The sequence below is a fragment of the Bos indicus genome, chromosome 23, assembly GCF_029378745.1.
Source record: "Bos indicus isolate NIAB-ARS_2022 breed Sahiwal x Tharparkar chromosome 23, NIAB-ARS_B.indTharparkar_mat_pri_1.0, whole genome shotgun sequence".
In the NCBI taxonomy this organism is placed as follows: Eukaryota; Metazoa; Chordata; class Mammalia; order Artiodactyla; family Bovidae; genus Bos; species Bos indicus.
In genome coordinates, this window is record NC_091782.1 from 33,000,430 (window position 1) to 33,018,588 (window position 18,159).

An 18,159-nucleotide genomic window follows, 5' to 3' on the forward strand; every position below is an offset into this window, starting at 1 on the left:
AAAGTAAACTTGGAGAATACTATTAGGTATTTGTTCAAGTAGTAAATAACCACACACATTTGAAAGAGAAAGGGTAAACATTTCTGAAGCTCGGAAAAAGAGAAAAAGTAAATGTGTTATTCGTTAGAGAAGGCATTTTCTCGGAGAAATAAAATCTGCTACCTAGCAGACAAGCCAGGGCCCGAAAGGTCATTTCAAATAGCCAGAAGTCAAGGAAACATTTGAAAGTTTTTTTATTTTTTAAATTCCTGGAATAAAATTGTTCCTGGTCTTTACATTCAGCATTTTATTAAAGACACTATTAAAGGCACAGATCTTTGGGGTGCACTTGATTTCTCAATTCAAGAAAGGAGAGAAAAGGAAGGTGGTGATGGCGGGGGCGAGGAGGGGATAGGGGTAGAAGGGCAGGAAAGGAGTCGAGAGCATTTTCACTTGCTAATGGACTCGCCAGAGGAAACGGCGGGTAAAAGCTGAGCTTCCTCAATTTCCTTAAGTGTTTCTAAGTGAAACGAAGAACATTTGAAAAAACCAGTTGTACCAGAAAAATGTGGCAGCCAGTGAGGGAAGAGAAAGGAAGATGATAGGATGAGTACAAGATAAGGAAAAGGGGAGACCACTGCTGAGAACGATGAGGAAGCCCACCCTGAAGCCCACCCTATAAGCAGGCTCTCAGCCACGAGGTTTCACAAAAACCCCCAAAAGACTAAAATCACGGCTCTCGAGATGGGCCATTCATTCCGGAAGCCACAACTCGCTAGTACGATCAATGCCTAAGAGAGAGCAAAAAAAGAGAAAAGGACAGCAAGGTCTAACCCAAACAAAGGAATGGTTTTCCAGTTGTGGGCAAGGGCAACACAGTGTATTGTAGAAGCTGAACGGAGGGATTTTATTAGGCCCTTTTTTTGAGTCTGTATTTTAAGCACCTCTCCATTTTGCTGAAAATGTGGGCGGGGCTTCGGGTCTGGAAACTCCCAGAGGCGTCACGGCTGGTCTGAGCGGTTCCCAATCAGGTCCGAAACATCACTATATAAAACACGGCCTTGGCGAGCTACGGCGTCGTAACGACTGTGGGTGCAGATATGTCTGGTCGTGGCAAGGGCGGTAAGGGCCTCGGGAAAGGGGGTGCTAAGCGCCACCGCAAGGTTCTTCGTGACAACATCCAGGGCATCACCAAGCCCGCCATTCGTCGTCTGGCTCGTCGTGGTGGCGTGAAGCGGATCTCCGGTCTCATCTATGAGGAGACCCGTGGGGTGCTGAAGGTGTTCCTGGAAAATGTGATTCGGGACGCGGTCACATACACCGAGCACGCCAAGCGCAAAACTGTTACCGCCATGGATGTGGTGTACGCGCTCAAGCGCCAGGGACGTACCCTTTACGGCTTCGGCGGTTAAAGGTGCATTTAATCACCCTACCTTAAAGGCCCTTCTTAGGGCCACCCACTGACTCTGGTAAAGAGCTGTAGGCGCTAAAGTCGTTAGGTTGTGTGGGGAAGATTGATGTCTGAAAAATAATTTGAGTATGGTCAAGGCTCCAGTTCTCCGTCAGTATTCCGGTCAACAACAGTGGCAGGTTTTCGTTTGATGTCGTTTCTTATAAGCTAGGCAAAATAACCTTGTGTTGACTGCTCGCACTTAAAGGGTAAATACTCACGAAGCAGTATGGCTAGCAATAACACAAGAAGTTTAAGGAAAAAGGTAACTAAGCTCCGTTTTACTAAGCTATAAGAGTTCTGGAACAGAACGTAGTGGCTGGGTTGACTTTAACTTAATGGCCTCCACTTAAACACTCCTTTCAACTTACTCAAGCTTGTCAAATCATGACATCTTATATCTAAAATGCAAGACACTTGTCTAGGCCAGCTGTCCGCAACCTTTTCGGCGGCAGCGACCGATTTTGAAGACAGTTTTCCCACGCGCCTGGGTGGGAGGATGGTTTCGGGATGATTTAAGCATATTAGAAGCTCCAAGTTTGGCCACGTCATGCGAAGAGCCCACTCATCGGAAAAGATCCTGATGCTGAGAAAGATTGAGGGCAGGAGGTGAAGGGGGGCGACAGAAGATGAGATGGTTGGATGGTATCACTGATTCGGACATGAATTTGAGCAAACTCCAAGGGATAGTGAAGAACAGTGAAGCCTGTCATGCCGTAGTCAATGGGGTCGCAAAGAGCAGGGACACGGCTGCGCAACTGAAGAGCGACTATTTATTGTGCACTTTATTTCTCTGGAGTAGGAAACGGCAAACCACTTGAGTATTCTTGCCTGGAAAATCCCATGGACAGAGGAGGCTAGTAGCCTACAGTCCATGGCATCACAGATTCGGACACTCCTGAGAGACTAGCACACTTTATTCTTACTTTTATTTCATCAGTTCCACCTCAGATCACTAGACATTTAGATCCCGGAGGTTGGGGACCCCAGCTCTAGACGACAAATTTAAGAATTTGGATACATCCTGCAGGGTTTTTTTGAAAGCCAACGATATTTCCTCACCACGTAATCCTAGTGTCCGAAGTAGAGGCGGGACAATGCTTCCTAAACCCAGAAAGAATGGGCGTGGAAGGGCGGGGTAAGCGAGAGAGCAGCAGTCTATTGTCCAATCAAGACGCGAGGTTCGCTATATATTTTGGGACGGCCGAGCGCTCACATCAGTGTTAGGCGGTTGGCACTACTTACCAATGGCTCGCACTAAGCAGACGGCTCGGAAGTCCACCGGCGGCAAGGCGCCGCGCAAACAGCTCGCCACCAAGGCGGCCCGCAAGAGCGCGCCGGCCACCGGCGGCGTGAAGAAGCCGCATCGGTACCGGCCTGGCACGGTAGCTCTGCGTGAGATTCGCCGTTACCAGAAGTCCACGGAGCTGCTGATCCGCAAGCTGCCGTTCCAGCGGCTGGTACGCGAGATCGCGCAGGACTTCAAGACTGACCTGCGCTTCCAGAGCTCGGCCGTGATGGCGCTGCAGGAGGCGTGCGAGGCCTATCTGGTGGGGCTCTTCGAAGACACCAACCTGTGTGCCATCCACGCCAAGCGCGTCACTATCATGCCCAAGGACATCCAGCTTGCTCGCCGCATCCGCGGGGAGAGAGCATAAATTTTGTGGCTCCTCTAGCTAACACATACCTATCCCCAAAGGCTCTTTTAAGAGCCCCTCAATTGTCACCAGAAAGGAGCTGTTCCTTGTCGAGTATACATATTACCAGCAAATGAAAAACGGCATGAATTTTAAGTGAAACGTTTCGTGGACCCAAATATTATTGTACCACGTCAATACTATGTAGAAGTGGCTGTATCCTGGGCTCCTAGTCACTCAAACTTTCTAGGAGAAGCATTTTTTTTAAAGTGATAATGTTTAATCCTTGGCTAAAGGAAGTGACTGAAGAAGTGGCCCATTCCTTGTTAACCAGTGCTTTCTGCGGACAGTTCTGTAATGACAAATGAAGCGCTTTCCCCCCACCTTTTGCCAAGTAGTACCATACAACTTCAGATAATGTGTCTCCTGTCTCCCTGTTGCAGGAAGAAATAGTGGTCGAGGTTCGAGATTCACAGCAGTCAATTGCCCAGTTACTCAGCTTCTCTCTGGGACTCACCTACAACAGTTGTAAAATGTGGCAAGTGAATTAGTTTGTAGGCCATACTAAGACTATAAATGCTCAATGAATGTTAGCTGTATTATGCCCCCCTCCTTTTGTAAAGCAGACACCCCCCCACTGCCAGCGTTCCCAAGTTTTCTGAAAGTTTCGTGATTGAAACAGTGGGAAATGCTTGATTGAGTCATTTTCTTAAGATCTTTTCTTTAGATCTGGGTTTACATAATTCTGAAAAGGGCAGACCTGTAAGAATAACATGAACTATCTGAGGAGGAATTCAAGGCCGTGAAAGCCATAAAGTAAATATTTTAGGTTTAGCAGGTAACATATGGTCTCTGTTACATCTTTAAAATATTCTTAAAATATAGAGAAACTCTTAGCTTGGCCATACAAAAATAAGCCACTGTCTAGATTTGGCCATAGTAGGCTGTAGTTTCAACTCCAGGAACCCCTGAAGACATGAAGCATGTCAGCCTACAGGTTTTCACAAGAACTGACTGTTGAATGCATGAGAGACCCTAATCATCATTGCATCCAGGGACAAAATCCTCTCCAAGCTTCCCCCTCCCAATAAATAATAAACATCACCCTCCATTTCACTTCACAGTCACTGCCTCAGGTCCCTTGGATGTTAATGTTTTCCTGAATTCTCTTAAACTTCTATAACCTCCACTCACTCCCTTACTATCCAATCCACACTTGTAGTCAGAGGCCAATTATTTCACTGAAAGATACAGGTCTATCTTCATTAAATATGCAAAATATCCACACTGAGGTCCTACAAAAGAAGGGGTTCCTGACCATTCAATTTGTTAAATGTTGGTGGAGATGGAGTTTGAGGGAGAGCAGTGGAAAGTGCTGAAGTTCCAAAGGAGGAAAACAGCTTCTGAAAGACGGAGAGAGACCCATGTCATCTAAACAGCCTTTCCGGTGTTGCTGGAAGCCCTTGAATAATTTTTAGCACATTTCAGAGTTTTTTCCTAAAATACATCTCTGGGTTAAGACATTTTCTTTCTTCTTATTTTAATGGATTTGCTTACAAATTAAAGGGAGAAAGCTTCGCAATCAAAAACATACTAAATTTGTTTGAATTTGAAGACCTGTCATTGGATTCTGAAGCCAAAGCAATTTCTATTCCTCAGGGAAGAAGTCATTTTGACCACAGAACTAGACCGAGCCGCGAAATCCCATTCTCTAAAGATATTGGCACCTGGAAACTCCTTGGAAGGCAAAACCGGTTTTTAAAGTAAAATCTATGTGCTTAATTTGTGGCTGTAGGCAACTGGCCGTCCTGCACCTGTGTTACTTGCTGCCGTTCGAAGCAAAGTTTAAGCAAAATCAAGGAACCTAGTGTCTTTCCTCTTGCAAAAATCGAAGGCCGAACTTGGCAACAAAGCCTTTTAAAAAACATTCACTAGATACTTACTAAAACTTTATTGCAATATGCAACTACGTAGCTCGATGCCTTAAGTCCGGTAAATCTATAGGAAAAGCTGAAGGGATTTTTAAAAATATTTTTCATTAACTGCGCGTGAGTCATAAAAACACAAACAAGTATGTGAAATTGGAGGCTGTTTTCCTCCTTTGAACCTTCAAAGAGTCAAATTATGTACCACTGTTTTTAACATTTAATCAAATTTTGGGGACTAACAAACACAGTTTGGGAGTCCAACCACGACAAACGGCTGCCTGAGGGCGGTGGATCGGACGCTCCACCAATCACAGGGCAGCACCGACTTATATAAGCCCGGGCCGGAGCAAGACGGCATTGCAAAACTTGCTCTTTGGAATTTGAGTCTCTCTCCTTCTAGCAGGTTCTCCTTTCGCCATGTCGGAGACCGCTCCTGCAGAAACGGCCGCCCCGGCGCCGGTGGAGAAGTCTCCTGCCAAGAAGAAAGCAACCAAGAAGACCGCGAGCGGTGGAGCGGCGAAGCGCAAGGCTACCGGGCCCCCAGTTTCCGAGCTGATCACTAAGGCTGTCGCCGCCTCCAAAGAGCGCAATGGCCTTTCTTTGGCTGCGCTCAAGAAGGCGCTAGCAGCCGGTGGCTACGACGTGGAGAAGAACAATAGCCGCATCAAGCTGGGTCTCAAGAGCCTGGTGAGCAAGGGCACCCTGGTGCAGACCAAGGGCACCGGGGCTTCCGGCTCTTTCAAGCTCAACAAGAAGGCGGCTGCCGGGGAAGCCAAGCCCAAAGCCAAGAAAGCAGGGGCTGCTAAAGCGAAGAAACCCGCAGGGGCCACCCCTAAGAAACCCAAGAAGGCTGCAGGAGCAAAGAAAGCCGTTAAGAAGACGCCTAAGAAGGCGAAAAAGCCCGCGGCCTCTGGTGTCAAAAAAGTGGCCAAGAGCCCCAAGAAGGCCAAAACTGCGGCAAAGCCAAAGAAGGCTGCTAAGAGCCCCGCGAAGCCCAAGGCAGTGAAGCCAAAAGCGGCGAAACCCAAAACCTCCAAGCCTAAGGCAGCAAAACCCAAAGCTGCAAAGGCGAAGAAGGCGGCTCCTAAGAAGAAGTAGAAAGTTGACGCTTGAGAAGCAAACCCCAAAGGCTCTTTTCAGAGCCACCCAGAGATCTCTGGAAACAGCTGTGCACTATCTCCGCTCTCCAAGAGAATATTCCATCCGTAGATCTATTCCCGCTCTCCTTGCGTAAATAATTCCCATTTTCTTGCTACCAAGAGATAGACCCTGGTATATGAGGTAAAACTAGCACTGACAGCGGACGGAGGACGGAAGACCCTGATGACTGACTGCAGTACATGGCAGGCAACCGAGAGAATCCCAGGGACAGGACAGCCTGGTAAGGATGCCGTTTATGGGGACGCAAGAGTCAGACACTACTGAAGCAACGTAGCAGACTAAGGTTAATACTACTGTCCCAGCTCCTCAGCAGAAAACGTAGGTGGCTCTGAAAAGAGCCTTTGGTTTGGCAGGCGTGGCTCTTGACGCCTTACTTGCCCTTGGCCTTGTGGTGGCTCTCGGTCTTCTTGGGCAGCAGCACCGCCTGGATGTTGGGCAGGACACCACCCTGAGCGATGGTGACTTTGCCCAGCAGCTTGTTGAGCTCCTCGTCGTTGCGGATGGCCAGCTGCAGGTGACGCGGGATGATGCGCGTCTTCTTGTTGTCCCGGGCCGCGTTGCCCGCCAGCTCTAAGATCTCGGCTGTCAGGTATTCCAGCACCGCCGCCAGGTACACCGGGGCCCCGGCCCCGACCCGCTCAGCGTAGTTACCCTTGCGGAGCAGGCGGTGCACTCGGCCTACGGGGAACTGGAGCCCGGCCCGCGAAGAGCGGGTCTTGGCCTTGGCGCGAGCTTTGCCGCCCTGCTTACCACGTCCAGACATACTACAACTCTTCAAGACTACAGCCGAAGGCACTAAAGTGAAAGAAAAGTGCACATTTTATAGCTGCAGTTGGGCGCGAAAAAGAAGCTATTCCATTGGGTAAAGTTGCAGTTAATGTTGCAGAGTAAAGGGTAGGTCCTTAAAATGAGCGTTTTCATTGGACAAAATTGAATGTGATGTCACAACGAGTATTCGCCAATCAGACATAGAGCGTTACAAAATCTAATTTGCATATTGCATTATAAAATGGACGTGCTGGGAGATCCTTTTGTCTTTTTCCTGCGATCTTGTAATTATTGTCAGTCATGCCGGAGCCAGCCAAGTCTGCTCCGGCCCCGAAGAAGGGCTCCAAGAAGGCAGTGACCAAGGCGCAGAAGAAGGACGGCAAGAAGCGCAAGCGCAGCCGCAAGGAGAGCTACTCCGTGTACGTGTACAAGGTGCTGAAGCAGGTCCACCCGGACACCGGCATCTCGTCCAAGGCCATGGGCATCATGAACTCCTTCGTCAACGACATCTTCGAGCGCATCGCTGGCGAGGCGTCGCGCCTGGCTCACTACAACAAGCGCTCGACCATCACATCCAGGGAGATCCAGACGGCCGTGCGCCTGCTGCTTCCCGGAGAACTGGCCAAGCACGCCGTGTCTGAGGGCACCAAGGCCGTCACCAAGTATACCAGCTCCAAGTGAGCCACTGGCTGCTTGATCAGACTCCAGCACTTCCAAAGGCTCTTTTCAGAGCCATCCACGGTTTCCAAAGAGAACTGGCACTTAATTGATGTAACTTTAGAAGTAGGTAAAAGCAGTATTGGGCTTCCCCGGTGGCTTAGAGGCGAAGAATCTACCTGTAATGCGGGAGCCGCAGGGAGATGGCCTTGATTGGAAGGATCCGCTGGAGAAGGGCATGGCACCCCACTCCAGTATTGTTTCCTGCAGAATCCTATGGATAGAGGAGTCTGGCGGCCTACAGTCCATGGGGGTCGCAAAGAGTTGGACACGACTTAATGACTGAGCACGCATAGAAGCAGGTTGTCCTACCTTTAGATTTTTCATGTAGTTAGGTGCTGCTGCATGTTCTTAAGTTTAAAGGTTTCACCCCTTTTGGTAATGGCACTACTGTTCACTTTTTTACATGGTCAGATTCTATAAGGGAAAAATCTAGAACATGTCAGTTTCTTTTCTGAGTCAGCTCCACAGTTCATTTCACTCATTTCTTTACCTTTTCTCCCCTTTGTAATAAGGGAGAAATTCTAAATGAAAAGGCAGTCTTTGAGACCTGAAGGAGAGTAGCAGGATGGCATTTTTTCTCCCAGTTCAGTTCAGTCGCTCAGTCTTGTCCGACTCTTTGCGATCCCATGAACCAGAGCACGCCAGGCCTCCCTGTCCATCACCAACTGCCGGAGTCTACCCAAATCCATGTCCATTGAGTTGGTGATGCCATCCAACCATCTCATCCTCTGTCCTCCCCTTCTCCTCCTGCCCTCAATCTTTCCCACCATTAGGGTCTTTTCAAATGAGTCAGCTCTTTGCATCAGGTGGCCAAAGTATTGGAATTTCAGCTTCAACATCTGTCCTTCGAATGACCATCCAGGACTGATCTCCTTGCAGTCCAAGGAACTCTCAAGAGTCTTCTCTAACACCACACTTCAAAAGCATCAATTCTTTGGCACTCAGCTTTCTTTATAGGCCAGGTCTCACATCCATACATGACTACTGGAAAAACCATAGCCTTGACTAGACCGGACCCTTGTGGACAAAGTAATGACTGCTTTTTAATATGCTGTCTAAGTTGGTCATAACTTTCCTTCCAAGGAGTAAGTGTTTTTTAATTTCATGACTGCAATCACCATCTGCAGTGATTTTGGAGCCCCCCAAAATAAAGTCAGCTACTGTTTCCACTGTTTCTCCCAGAGGGCGGTTCAATCTCCCAGTGGTTGCCTGTTAGTCACTAAGTTGTTTCCCACTCTTTTGTGACCAAACAGACTGTAGGCCGCCAGGATTCTCTGTCCATAGGATTTTCCAGGCAAGAACACAAGTGGGTTGCCATTTCCTTCTTAGGGAAATCTTCCTGACCCAGGGATCGGACCAGCATTTCCTGCAATGCAGGCCAATTCCACTTAGCCACCAGGGAAGCCCACATATGTTATTCAACTTAAGTTATATGCTATTTACTGCCTACTAGTTGGCTTCCCAGGTAGTGCAGTGGTAAGAATTCAGATTCAAGGTTGGATCCCTGGGTCAGGAATATCTCCTGGAGGAGGAAATGGCAACTCACTCCATTATTCTTGCCTGGAAAATTGCATGGACAGAGGAGCCTCGTGGCCTACAATTTATAGCGTTGCAAAGAGTCAGCTGTGATTGAACAAGAGCATGCACTTTGAGCCTGAAAATTGTTCTTTGTTATGACATTGAAAAATCAGGGAAGGGAGCAAGGATTAATATGTGTTAGGCCTTGAAGACCTACCAGCACCAAATTAACACGTCCCCAGTTACTTAATCAGAAAGATTTAAAGAGAGTAGAAAACAGAATGATATTTTCATTCTCTGTTTCAACATTTTAAATACCAAAGTCTACATACTACTTACAATAAATTTCCATGCTCCCAATGGTACTTAGTACAGCTGTGAAAAAAAATACTAGTTAACTAATGTACTATTCAATTAAGACACTATATGTCTAACAACAGAATGGGAAAGACTAGGGATCTCTTCAAGAAAATCAGAGATACCAAAGGAACATTTCATGCAAAGATGAGCTCGATAAAGGACAGAAATGGTATGGACCTAACAGAAGCAGAAGATATTAAGAGGAGATGGCAAGAATACATAGAAGAACTGTACAAAAAAGATCTTCACGACCCAGATAATCACGATGGTATGATCACTGACCTAGAGCCAGACATCCTGGAATGTGAAGTCAAGTGGGCCTTAGAAAGCATCACTATGAACAAAGATAGTGGAGGTGATGGAATTCCAGTTGAGCTATTCCAAATCCTGAAAGATGATGCTGTGAAAGTGCTGCACTCAATATGCCAGCAAATTTGGAAAACTCAGCAGTGGCCACAGGACTGGAAAAAGTCAGTTTTCATTCCAATCCAAAGAAAGGCAATGCCAGAGAATGCTCAAACTACTGCACAACTGCACTCATCTCACACGCTAGTAAAGTAATGCTCAAAATTCTCCAAGCCAGGCTTCAGCAATATGTGAACCGTGAACTTCCTGATGTTCAAGCTGGTTTTAGAAAAGGCAGAGGAACCAGAGATCAAATTGCCAACATCCACTGGATCATGGAAAAAGCAAGAGAGTTCCAGAAAAACATCTGTTTTTGCTTTACTGACTAAGCCAAAGCCTTTGACTGTGTGGATCACAATAAACTGGAAAATTCTGAAAGAGATGGGAATACCAGACCACCTGATCTGCCTCTTGAGAAATTTGTATGCAGGTCAGGAAGCAACAGTTAGAACTGGACATGGAACAACAGACTGGTTCCAAATAGGAAAAGGAGTTTGTCAAGGCTATATATTGTCACCCTGTTTATTTAAGTTCTATGCAGAGTACATCATGAGAAATGCTGGACTGGAAGAAACACAAGCTGGAATCAAGATTGCCGGGAGAAATATCAATAACCTCAGATATGCAGATGACACCACCCTTATGGCAGAAAGTGAAGAGGCACTCAAAAGCCTCTTGATGAAAGTGAAAGAGGAGAGTGACAAAGTTTGCTTAAAGCTCAACATTCAGAAAACTAAGATCATGGCATCCGGTCCCATTACTTCATGGGAAATAGATGGGGAAACAGTGGAAAGTGTCAGACTTTATTTTTCTGGGCTCCAAAATCACTGCAGATGGTGACTGCAGCCATGAAATTAAAAGACGCTTACTCCTTGGAAGGAAAGTTATGTCCAACCCAGATAGCATATTCAAAAGCAGAGACGTTACTTTGCCAACAAAGGTTCGTCTAGTCAAGGCTATGGTTTTTCCTGTGGTCATGTATGGATGTGAGAGTTGGACTGTGAAGAAGGCTGAGCGCCGAAGAATTGATGCTTTTGAATTGTGGTGTTGGAGAAGACTCTTGGGAGTCCCTTGGACTGCAAGGAGATCCACCCAGTCCATTCTGAAGGAGATCAGCCCTTGGATTTCTTTGGAAGGAATGATGCTAAAGCTGAAACTCCAGTACTTTGGCCCTCTGATGTGAAGAGTTGACTCATTGGAAAAGACTCTGATACTGGGAGGGATTGGGAGCAGGAGGAGAAGGGGACGACAGAGGATGACATGGCTGGATGGCGTCACTGACTTGATGGACGTGAATCTGAGTGAACTCCGGGAGTTGGTGATGGACAGGGAGGCCTGGCGTGCTGCGATTCATGGGGTTGCAAAGAGTTGGACACGACTGAACGACTGATCTGATGTCTAACTCAGAAAATATAAAACTGTATGACCTAGAGAAGATCACTCTGTGGTGAAACATTTATTATACTTTTAATTCTTAAATTAAATAATTACTTATTTTGTTGAAAGGAAAAAAAATCTATGTAATGTCTCTTTCATAGTAACATTTGTGGACCTCATCCAGCTTCCAAGAACACACTTGGAAGCAGTGTATATCATCTCATAAAGTCCTAAGAAAACTGGGGCTGCATTATTATCTCCATTTTACAGGAGAATCATGGTGTTAGGCTATACTCTGTAGCCCTGCAAGTCCTATAATCCCCCAACCTTGAGACCAAAGAAAATATCTGGAGACAGCAACAGAGACATCAACAGTTTATTGGCTAGGGTATTTACAGGTCTGAAACAGGACAAGGCAGCAGTCTTCATGGGGGTAGAGTGGCGAGGTGTAACAATTACAGTGGGAATGGATGTCATGTGAGCTCATCAACTACCAGGGAAACCAACAGATGATCTCCTTCAACAGTTCCTTTGGTTAACAACCATCAAGTGTTCTCTTTATTAACCCAGCATGCTAAAGCTATTCTGTTCTAAGAATACAACAATTACTTGTTGGAACAGGGGGCAAGCACTTAAGAAGTTTAATTTCTATGATTAAGACAAAAGGTCAGTCCTATGAGTGGGATGATGGAAAGCAGGGGCTGTTCAAGCAAGGAATGTACAGAGAGCAAGAGAACAGCCATCTTGTGTGGCCTGATCATACACACGGGTTCACTAAAGTAAAATCCAATATATCCAGCTAGCAAGTATTGGCATAACTTCAGTCTCAAATGGTTTTCTGGGGCCTATGCTACTTCTACCTGTTTAGGTTGCTTTCAGGTATACTCTTATTAGTTCAGAATATCAAAATGACCTGCTTTGGTAAACTATTCAGTTTTTCCATCTTTAGCATTTTATTGTCATATATTTCATTTACTTTATCTCCTTATACATCTGGATGTTTTTTATTTAACTTGCTCTAATATTTTGTCATTTACAGGATGACTGAATGTCAGCGTTTATGTTATGGCTCTTTACTCAAAGATCTGCCTTCAAGGAGTAAATTATATGGCATTTACATCTTGCTTTTGGCATACAGGGGGAAAAAGTCACGTTAATTATTGGCTGCCATGTGTTAAGTGTATATTATCTTCAGATACTGTGCATTATTTAATTTTTCTTCTTTTTTTTTATTTTTTCAATCTAAGGAGATACGTGCTAATAGTATCTTTGGTCTACAGGTAAAGAGACAGAGGACTGGGATTGTAGCATTATATTTATGTTACTGGCTGCTATGTTACTGTTACTGGTAGATTTCCTGGTGGCTGAGACGTTGAAGCGTCTGCCTACATTGAGGAAGACACGGGTTCAGTCCCTGGGTAGGGAAGATCTCCTGGAGAAGGAAATTGCAACCCACTCCCATATGCTTGCCTGGAAAATCCCTTGGACGGAGGAGCCTGGTAGGCTACAGTCCAAGGGGTCCAAAGAATTGGACACGACTGAGCAACTTCACTTTTGCCTTCACCACTGCCATTAACAAGGTATTCCTGTCTGGGTGTCTGGGTGGTTGAAAAAATGGAAAATTGTTTTCTCATTCTTCTGTAATCTAGAAGTCTGAGATCAAAGTGCCAGAAGGGTTACTTCCTTCTGAGGGCCATGAGGGAAGGATGGGTTCTAGGCCCTCTCCTTAGCATAGATGGCCATGTTTCCCCCTCTGTCTTCACATATGTTCCCTCTATGCCTGTCTGTGTCCAAATTTCCTTTTTTAAGAGAACACTGGTCATACTGGATCAGGACCCAATCACTCTCCAATGACCTCATTTTAATTTAATTACCTATTTAAAGACTCTATCCCTAAATATGGTTACATTTTGATAGGCGGGAGGATTTTTCCCCATTAAAGCTGCCTTCCTTTAAGTAGAACAGGCCATAGAAATCAGGACCTCATGATTCCCTTCCCTGGACTAGGCCTAGTTTTGGTCCTTTGGAATGAGGAGGACAAAAGAAACTAAGAAAAAGAATAGGTTAATGTTTAGCATCCATTGCAAATAAACAGCATTCAGGTTTCATCCAGAGTGAAAGTTTAAGCCTTTCACTTGGGGAAATCTGAATTGCTGACCCTCTAGGAAAATGAATATAAAGGGTCTTCCCAGCTGGGCTGCTGCTTCAGGGAGGGACCTCTGGTCAATTTCATTACCACTTTCAAGGCAGAAATGATGGTCAGATAAGAGATATAATTCCATGTCTCACACAGCAGTTTCAGTGGGCAGGTTTCTCTCTGCTCCTTGGTAGCATGATTTAACAGCAAATTGGCACACATTTCCAACAGATGAAATACAGTCTGTGTACAAGCACTATGTGAATTTAAGTTGTAATTTTCGAACACTGTCTTTTGGAAAAGTTAGAAACAGGTTTCAGTTTTGATTTTTTAATTTCAGTATTATAATCAACAGGCAGACTTTGCTATACATGCTTGTTTCCCACAGGAAAGGCAAAAGTTATTAATTGAATGATGATAGGAGTAGGGCTACAGGACCCTCTAAAGAGAGCTGGACCAGTGTTCACCAAGAAAAAAATAATAAACTGCCCTTTTTTTTCTTTTCTGTTCTTGGGGACAAGAAGGACAAACTTTTTTTTTCCCCCAAGTAAAGAATGGCAACTTTTTCACTATTAAAACAAATACAAATGGCCCATCTCCATTTATTTATTTGTTTTGAAAGAAGACCACAAAATAACAACATTTTTATAGTGATGGCCACTACCATGAGGCTTAAAAACTGACTCTGTCATTGATCCTCTAGCTATTTAGACAAAATACTCCCCGTCTCTTTGCATCTAGAAAATAGATATGGAATGAGAGTGGCCTTAAAGGACTATTGCAAGCTTTCACCTTCCTACATAGGATGGACTGAAGTCTGGAACATTAGAGCAGCAGCACATGATACAGATAAATGGCATATGTTCTTCAATTATATTTCTTAACTCCATCAAATTACAACTGAAAAACTATTCAAAGTCATGGTTTGTAGCTTTTAGAAGTCTATGTCCCACAGTATGGTCACTGCCAAAATTTAACACTAGGTTTGAAGGAAGCAACAGCTACAGTCTCATGTAGCCTAAAGAGATAAGCATTCCACCTTAAGAAGTCAGGATAGTGTTCAGGGATTTTCCTCCACCAAGATGTTGGATCCAATGAAAATGTATCGGAGGACTGTCAGGATGACAGACGTGAAGAATCCATAGTGGACGTTGTTCTGAGTACTCTGATGAGTTTAATTGCACTGATGGCTTCAGCAGGATCGCGAAGTGATGGATGTAGTTCTGGAAAACAAGGCATAAGTCAAAGTTTCAGGGAAAAATATGTGATTACAGAGGTGATAGCTTTGATAAAAATGTCCTTGATAGTGAGGTGAAGGTGTTTGAATGTTAAGTGTTAAGCTCTTTGGTGTGAACTCTGCAAAAATATAGAGCCAGATGAAATGCTAACGTTCAAAAGATTTGACTCAAATACAGCACGAACTTCTTTGAGATATATCCAATTTCCATGACTGAAGTGACTGAGCACACATGCACAGTGTTGGGGATGGCTATGGTAGAAGCTGATACACAGGATAATTTAAGACTGCCTTGGGAATTAGAGTTTGGATGGATTTCTAAGAATGGAAGTCATTAAAATGCAATTTGCTCTCCTGAAATGAAATTTTAGTGAACAAAGCATCAGTGAGATTCTCAGGAAGATCTTTTTTGAGACTTCATCCTATAGCATCACAGGAGGTTAAGTTTCCCCTCATATAAGTACAATAAAACCTTAAGAATGCAAGGCCAGGCACCTTCAGGTGAAGAAGATAACTCATCTCCATGACATAGGGCACAAAGAGTTGGGAAAATATGAATAGTGTGACACACCATGTAAACTTCTTATTCAGCTCATTATATAGTATTTGCTCCAATTGCTTATTATCATGGATTCATGGCTTTTTATATACCAAACTATTCCAGTGGATGACTATAAAACTGTTCTTAAATCTCAAGTTGGCACTACTTTCAGGTTTTCTTGCCTCTCTTGTCTTAACTCTATTGTTACTCCAGACATGGGAGACCATCCTTGTGTTGAGTCAACATACATGTTGTACACCCATCAGGATTTCCTTTGTCTCAAACTTGTAATTAGTTCCTCTTCAAGGACTTTAGATTCCTGAGTAGAGGTGGAAATCTCCAGACCAAGATTTATGTTAGACTGCTTTGTGTGATGCCCGGCTGCCTTAGAGAACTTAGAACACTGCCATAACAAACTTAAAAAAATGTATTTTCAAAAGCTAAGGGCCTGTTACTCTTTTCACTGAAAGTTCTTCATCTTTTCCCAAAATAAAATTTTTTCAAATCAGACTCTTTTCTTCTTGAGCTGATAACTTCACTCTTCTCTGCCATGTAACATGTCACCTCACATTCTCAAAACACTGTTCCACAAGAACTAATTAGTAAAAGACACTGATATATTTGACCTATATTTGCAACTCCAGATTCACATCACATATACATATTCCTAGTATTAAGGTATAACTTTATAGTGAACATTGTCATTTTATGCATGAACAGGCCATGCCTATACTCTTAATTTTATATTCTGCATTATTTTCACAATTAAAGCAGACAGGATATAAAGTCATTTTTAAAGAATTAAAACATATTGAAAAAATATCTTTAATTAATGGATATTTTTCTTCATTCTAAGCACAAGAGGAAACCCTCTGGGAAATATTTTGTCTGTGTTTTAATAAAACCTACATTAAAATTATTATTAAATTATTAAATTAAAATTAAAATTATTCTTTTTAATATGCCTAATATAAAAAGTCAGAAAGTTGAAATTATAAGTCACCTAGTGGGAAAAAAAATAATAGTTTCCAAAGATGTAGGTTATACCTATTAATTCTGAATGTGAGGTCTTAAGCAAAGATTTCGAGTAGTTTTCCACATAGTAAGACTTTAGTCTTAAGAAACTTTTCGTGGCTACTCATTTATGTCTTGGCATATTGCAAATTAAATGTTAGGTCACCTATACATTTTCATATGCAGTATGAACAAATGGTCCTTTTTTTATCAAGTGGTCACTTGATAGAATAACATGCTGTTAGGGGGAAGCATTGCCACCTTGATTCTGGGTAAAGACCAAAATAGTTTTAAATATGCCATTCCTAAGGGCCTAAAATGAAGAGATGGAATTTTACCTTCCTTTGAGGATGGGAGAACAGTCCTCTATTTTTAAAAAATTTATTCCAACTAATACAGCAAAAGTAAATCCCAGAGACATGCTGGAAAGAGAAAGAAACCAGGGTTTGGAGAAAATGGCAGAGTTTTTCCCATAAAGCCGCTTGGCCCGGAACTCTCCCGTTAGGATGGAGTCACAAGCGACAGTTAGTAAATTTCAAAGTGCGCGCGCAGCGTCTGGATTGGCTATCGACGAAATGTGGCACCCGCCTGATCTGTAATTAGATTCTCACTTCCGTTTGTTTTGCTTTTGCCTTTTTAACTTAATACTTGGCAAATTTAACTCAGGGAAAAGGGAAGAAAGACAGCAGCGCTCCACAAAGAAAACGTAAGTGGATAATGCGATTTGTAACTTTCCTACTGTGTTCCAAGGAACTCTACTCAGGCACACACACGTTAAAATTAAGGATGCAGGGGACAAGCCATGGTCAACGAAATCTTTTGTCAACTTCAGACGTAAAGGAGAGCTGATTTTGCTTTGGGACAAACGCTATTTTGTTTTCTTTACATTTGTCTGATAATGAACTTGACCTTTCTCGACATAAACACATAAAAACACCTCCAGCATTGCTGCAGCACCATCTACATTACAGAGAAAGCAATTTCTAACAAGATCAAAGGAAATGTGAACAGAAAGAATACCTAGTGAAGACAGAAAAGATGGCCACCTGGAAGCCAAAGAGAAGCCTATGAAGAAACCACCCCTATTAACAGCAGTCTTGGACTTCTGCCTTCTACAACTGTGACAAGTAAATTTCTCTTGTTTAAGGGAAAACAAAAAACCGGAACTTATTACTTAATAGCATATAAGAAACACCTACTGAATAAAGTTAGTGCCAGTTCTCTTTAGAAGATTGAGTGGCTCTGAAAAGAGCCTTTGGGGTGTAGGCCAAGCCTTACCGATCACTCCATGGCGGGCCGGCTCACTTAGAACTGGTGTACTTGGTGACGGCCTTGGTGCCCTCAGACACGGCGTGCTTGGCCAGTTCTCCGGGAAGCAGCAGGCGCACGGCCGTCTGGATCTCCCTGGATGTGATGGTCGAGCGCTTGTTGTAGTGAGCCAGGCGCGACGCCTCGCCCGCGATGCGCTCGAAAATATCGTTCACGAACGAATTCATGATGCCCATGGCCTTGGACGAGATGCCGGTGTCCGGGTGGACCTGCTTCAGCACCTTGTACACGTACACGGAGTAGCTCTCCTTGCGGCTGCGCTTGCGCTTCTTGCCGTCCTTCTTCTGCGCCTTGGTCACTGCCTTCTTGGAGCCCTTCTTCGGGGCCGGAGCGGACTTCGAGGGTTCAGGCATGGCCGGGAGTTTACTGCCAAACAACCCAAAAGCAACAGGAAGAAAAGAGAAGCGGTAAGAATGCGCTTCCTTCCCAGCTTCTTAAAGGAGGCAGGGAGTAATGCCAGGCGTCTGATTGGTGGTGAATGCTGGAAACGTCACATAATAGTTTTGTCCAATTAAAAGAAGCGTATTTCAAACTCACGGTTTCATTGGGTTAGGTGAAACTGCAGCTTTAGCCAATGGTCCACCGTTATTTTCGCGCC

General features: G+C 44.3%; 6 protein-coding genes across 6 annotated transcripts; 4 read left to right on the forward strand and 2 right to left on the reverse strand.

The window, feature by feature from the left end:
• The first annotated feature begins 1,065 nt into the window (after positions 1-1,065).
• On the forward strand, positions 1,066-1,656 carry H4C13 (H4 clustered histone 13). Its single transcript, XM_070777549.1, has one exon. The coding sequence runs from the start codon at positions 1,080-1,082 to the stop codon at positions 1,389-1,391; it is 312 nt and encodes a 103-aa protein (XP_070633650.1). The 5' UTR covers positions 1,066-1,079; the 3' UTR covers positions 1,392-1,656.
• A 980-nt stretch (positions 1,657-2,636) lies between these two features.
• LOC139178817 (histone H3.1) lies at positions 2,637-3,225 on the forward strand. The gene has a single exon (XM_070777542.1). It carries the CDS (start codon positions 2,677-2,679, stop codon positions 3,085-3,087), a length of 411 nt encoding a protein of 136 aa, XP_070633643.1. The 5' UTR covers positions 2,637-2,676; the 3' UTR covers positions 3,088-3,225.
• Positions 3,226-5,411: 2,186 nt separating this feature from the next.
• Positions 5,412-6,135, forward strand: H1-5 (H1.5 linker histone, cluster member). Its single transcript, XM_019985290.2, has one exon. The coding sequence runs from the start codon at positions 5,412-5,414 to the stop codon at positions 6,090-6,092; it is 681 nt and encodes a 226-aa protein (XP_019840849.2). The 3' UTR covers positions 6,093-6,135.
• Positions 6,136-6,280: 145 nt separating this feature from the next.
• On the reverse strand, positions 6,281-6,958 carry H2AC16 (H2A clustered histone 16). Its single transcript, XM_070777543.1, has one exon. The coding sequence runs from the start codon at positions 6,916-6,918 to the stop codon at positions 6,526-6,528; it is 393 nt and encodes a 130-aa protein (XP_070633644.1). The 5' UTR covers positions 6,919-6,958; the 3' UTR covers positions 6,281-6,525.
• A 27-nt stretch (positions 6,959-6,985) lies between these two features.
• LOC109576640 (histone H2B type 1-C/E/F/G/I) lies at positions 6,986-12,610 on the forward strand. The gene has a single exon (XM_070777545.1). It carries the CDS (start codon positions 7,224-7,226, stop codon positions 7,602-7,604), a length of 381 nt encoding a protein of 126 aa, XP_070633646.1. The 5' UTR covers positions 6,986-7,223; the 3' UTR covers positions 7,605-12,610.
• LOC109576639 (histone H2B type 1-N) lies at positions 11,664-18,014 on the reverse strand. The gene is made up of 2 exons (XM_019985300.2): positions 17,511-18,014; positions 11,664-14,663 (listed from the first exon to the last, which is right to left on the reverse strand). The coding sequence occupies exon 1, from the start codon at positions 17,912-17,914 to the stop codon at positions 17,534-17,536; it is 381 nt and encodes a 126-aa protein (XP_019840859.2). The 5' UTR covers positions 17,915-18,014; the 3' UTR covers positions 11,664-14,663; positions 17,511-17,533.
• Between the last annotated feature and the right edge of the window lie 145 nt (positions 18,015-18,159).

What these genes read in the sequence shown, in the direction of transcription:
- H4C13 (XM_070777549.1), top strand. Translation starts at nt 1,080, where the DNA reads ATGTCTGGTCGTGGCAAGGGCGGTAAGGGCCTCGGGAAAGGGGGTGCT.
- LOC139178817 (XM_070777542.1), top strand. Translation starts at nt 2,677, where the DNA reads ATGGCTCGCACTAAGCAGACGGCTCGGAAGTCCACCGGCGGCAAGGCG.
- H1-5 (XM_019985290.2), top strand. Translation starts at nt 5,412, where the DNA reads ATGTCGGAGACCGCTCCTGCAGAAACGGCCGCCCCGGCGCCGGTGGAG.
- H2AC16 (XM_070777543.1), bottom strand. Translation starts at nt 6,918, where the DNA reads ATGTCTGGACGTGGTAAGCAGGGCGGCAAAGCTCGCGCCAAGGCCAAG.
- LOC109576640 (XM_070777545.1), top strand. Translation starts at nt 7,224, where the DNA reads ATGCCGGAGCCAGCCAAGTCTGCTCCGGCCCCGAAGAAGGGCTCCAAG.
- LOC109576639 (XM_019985300.2), bottom strand. Translation starts at nt 17,914, where the DNA reads ATGCCTGAACCCTCGAAGTCCGCTCCGGCCCCGAAGAAGGGCTCCAAG.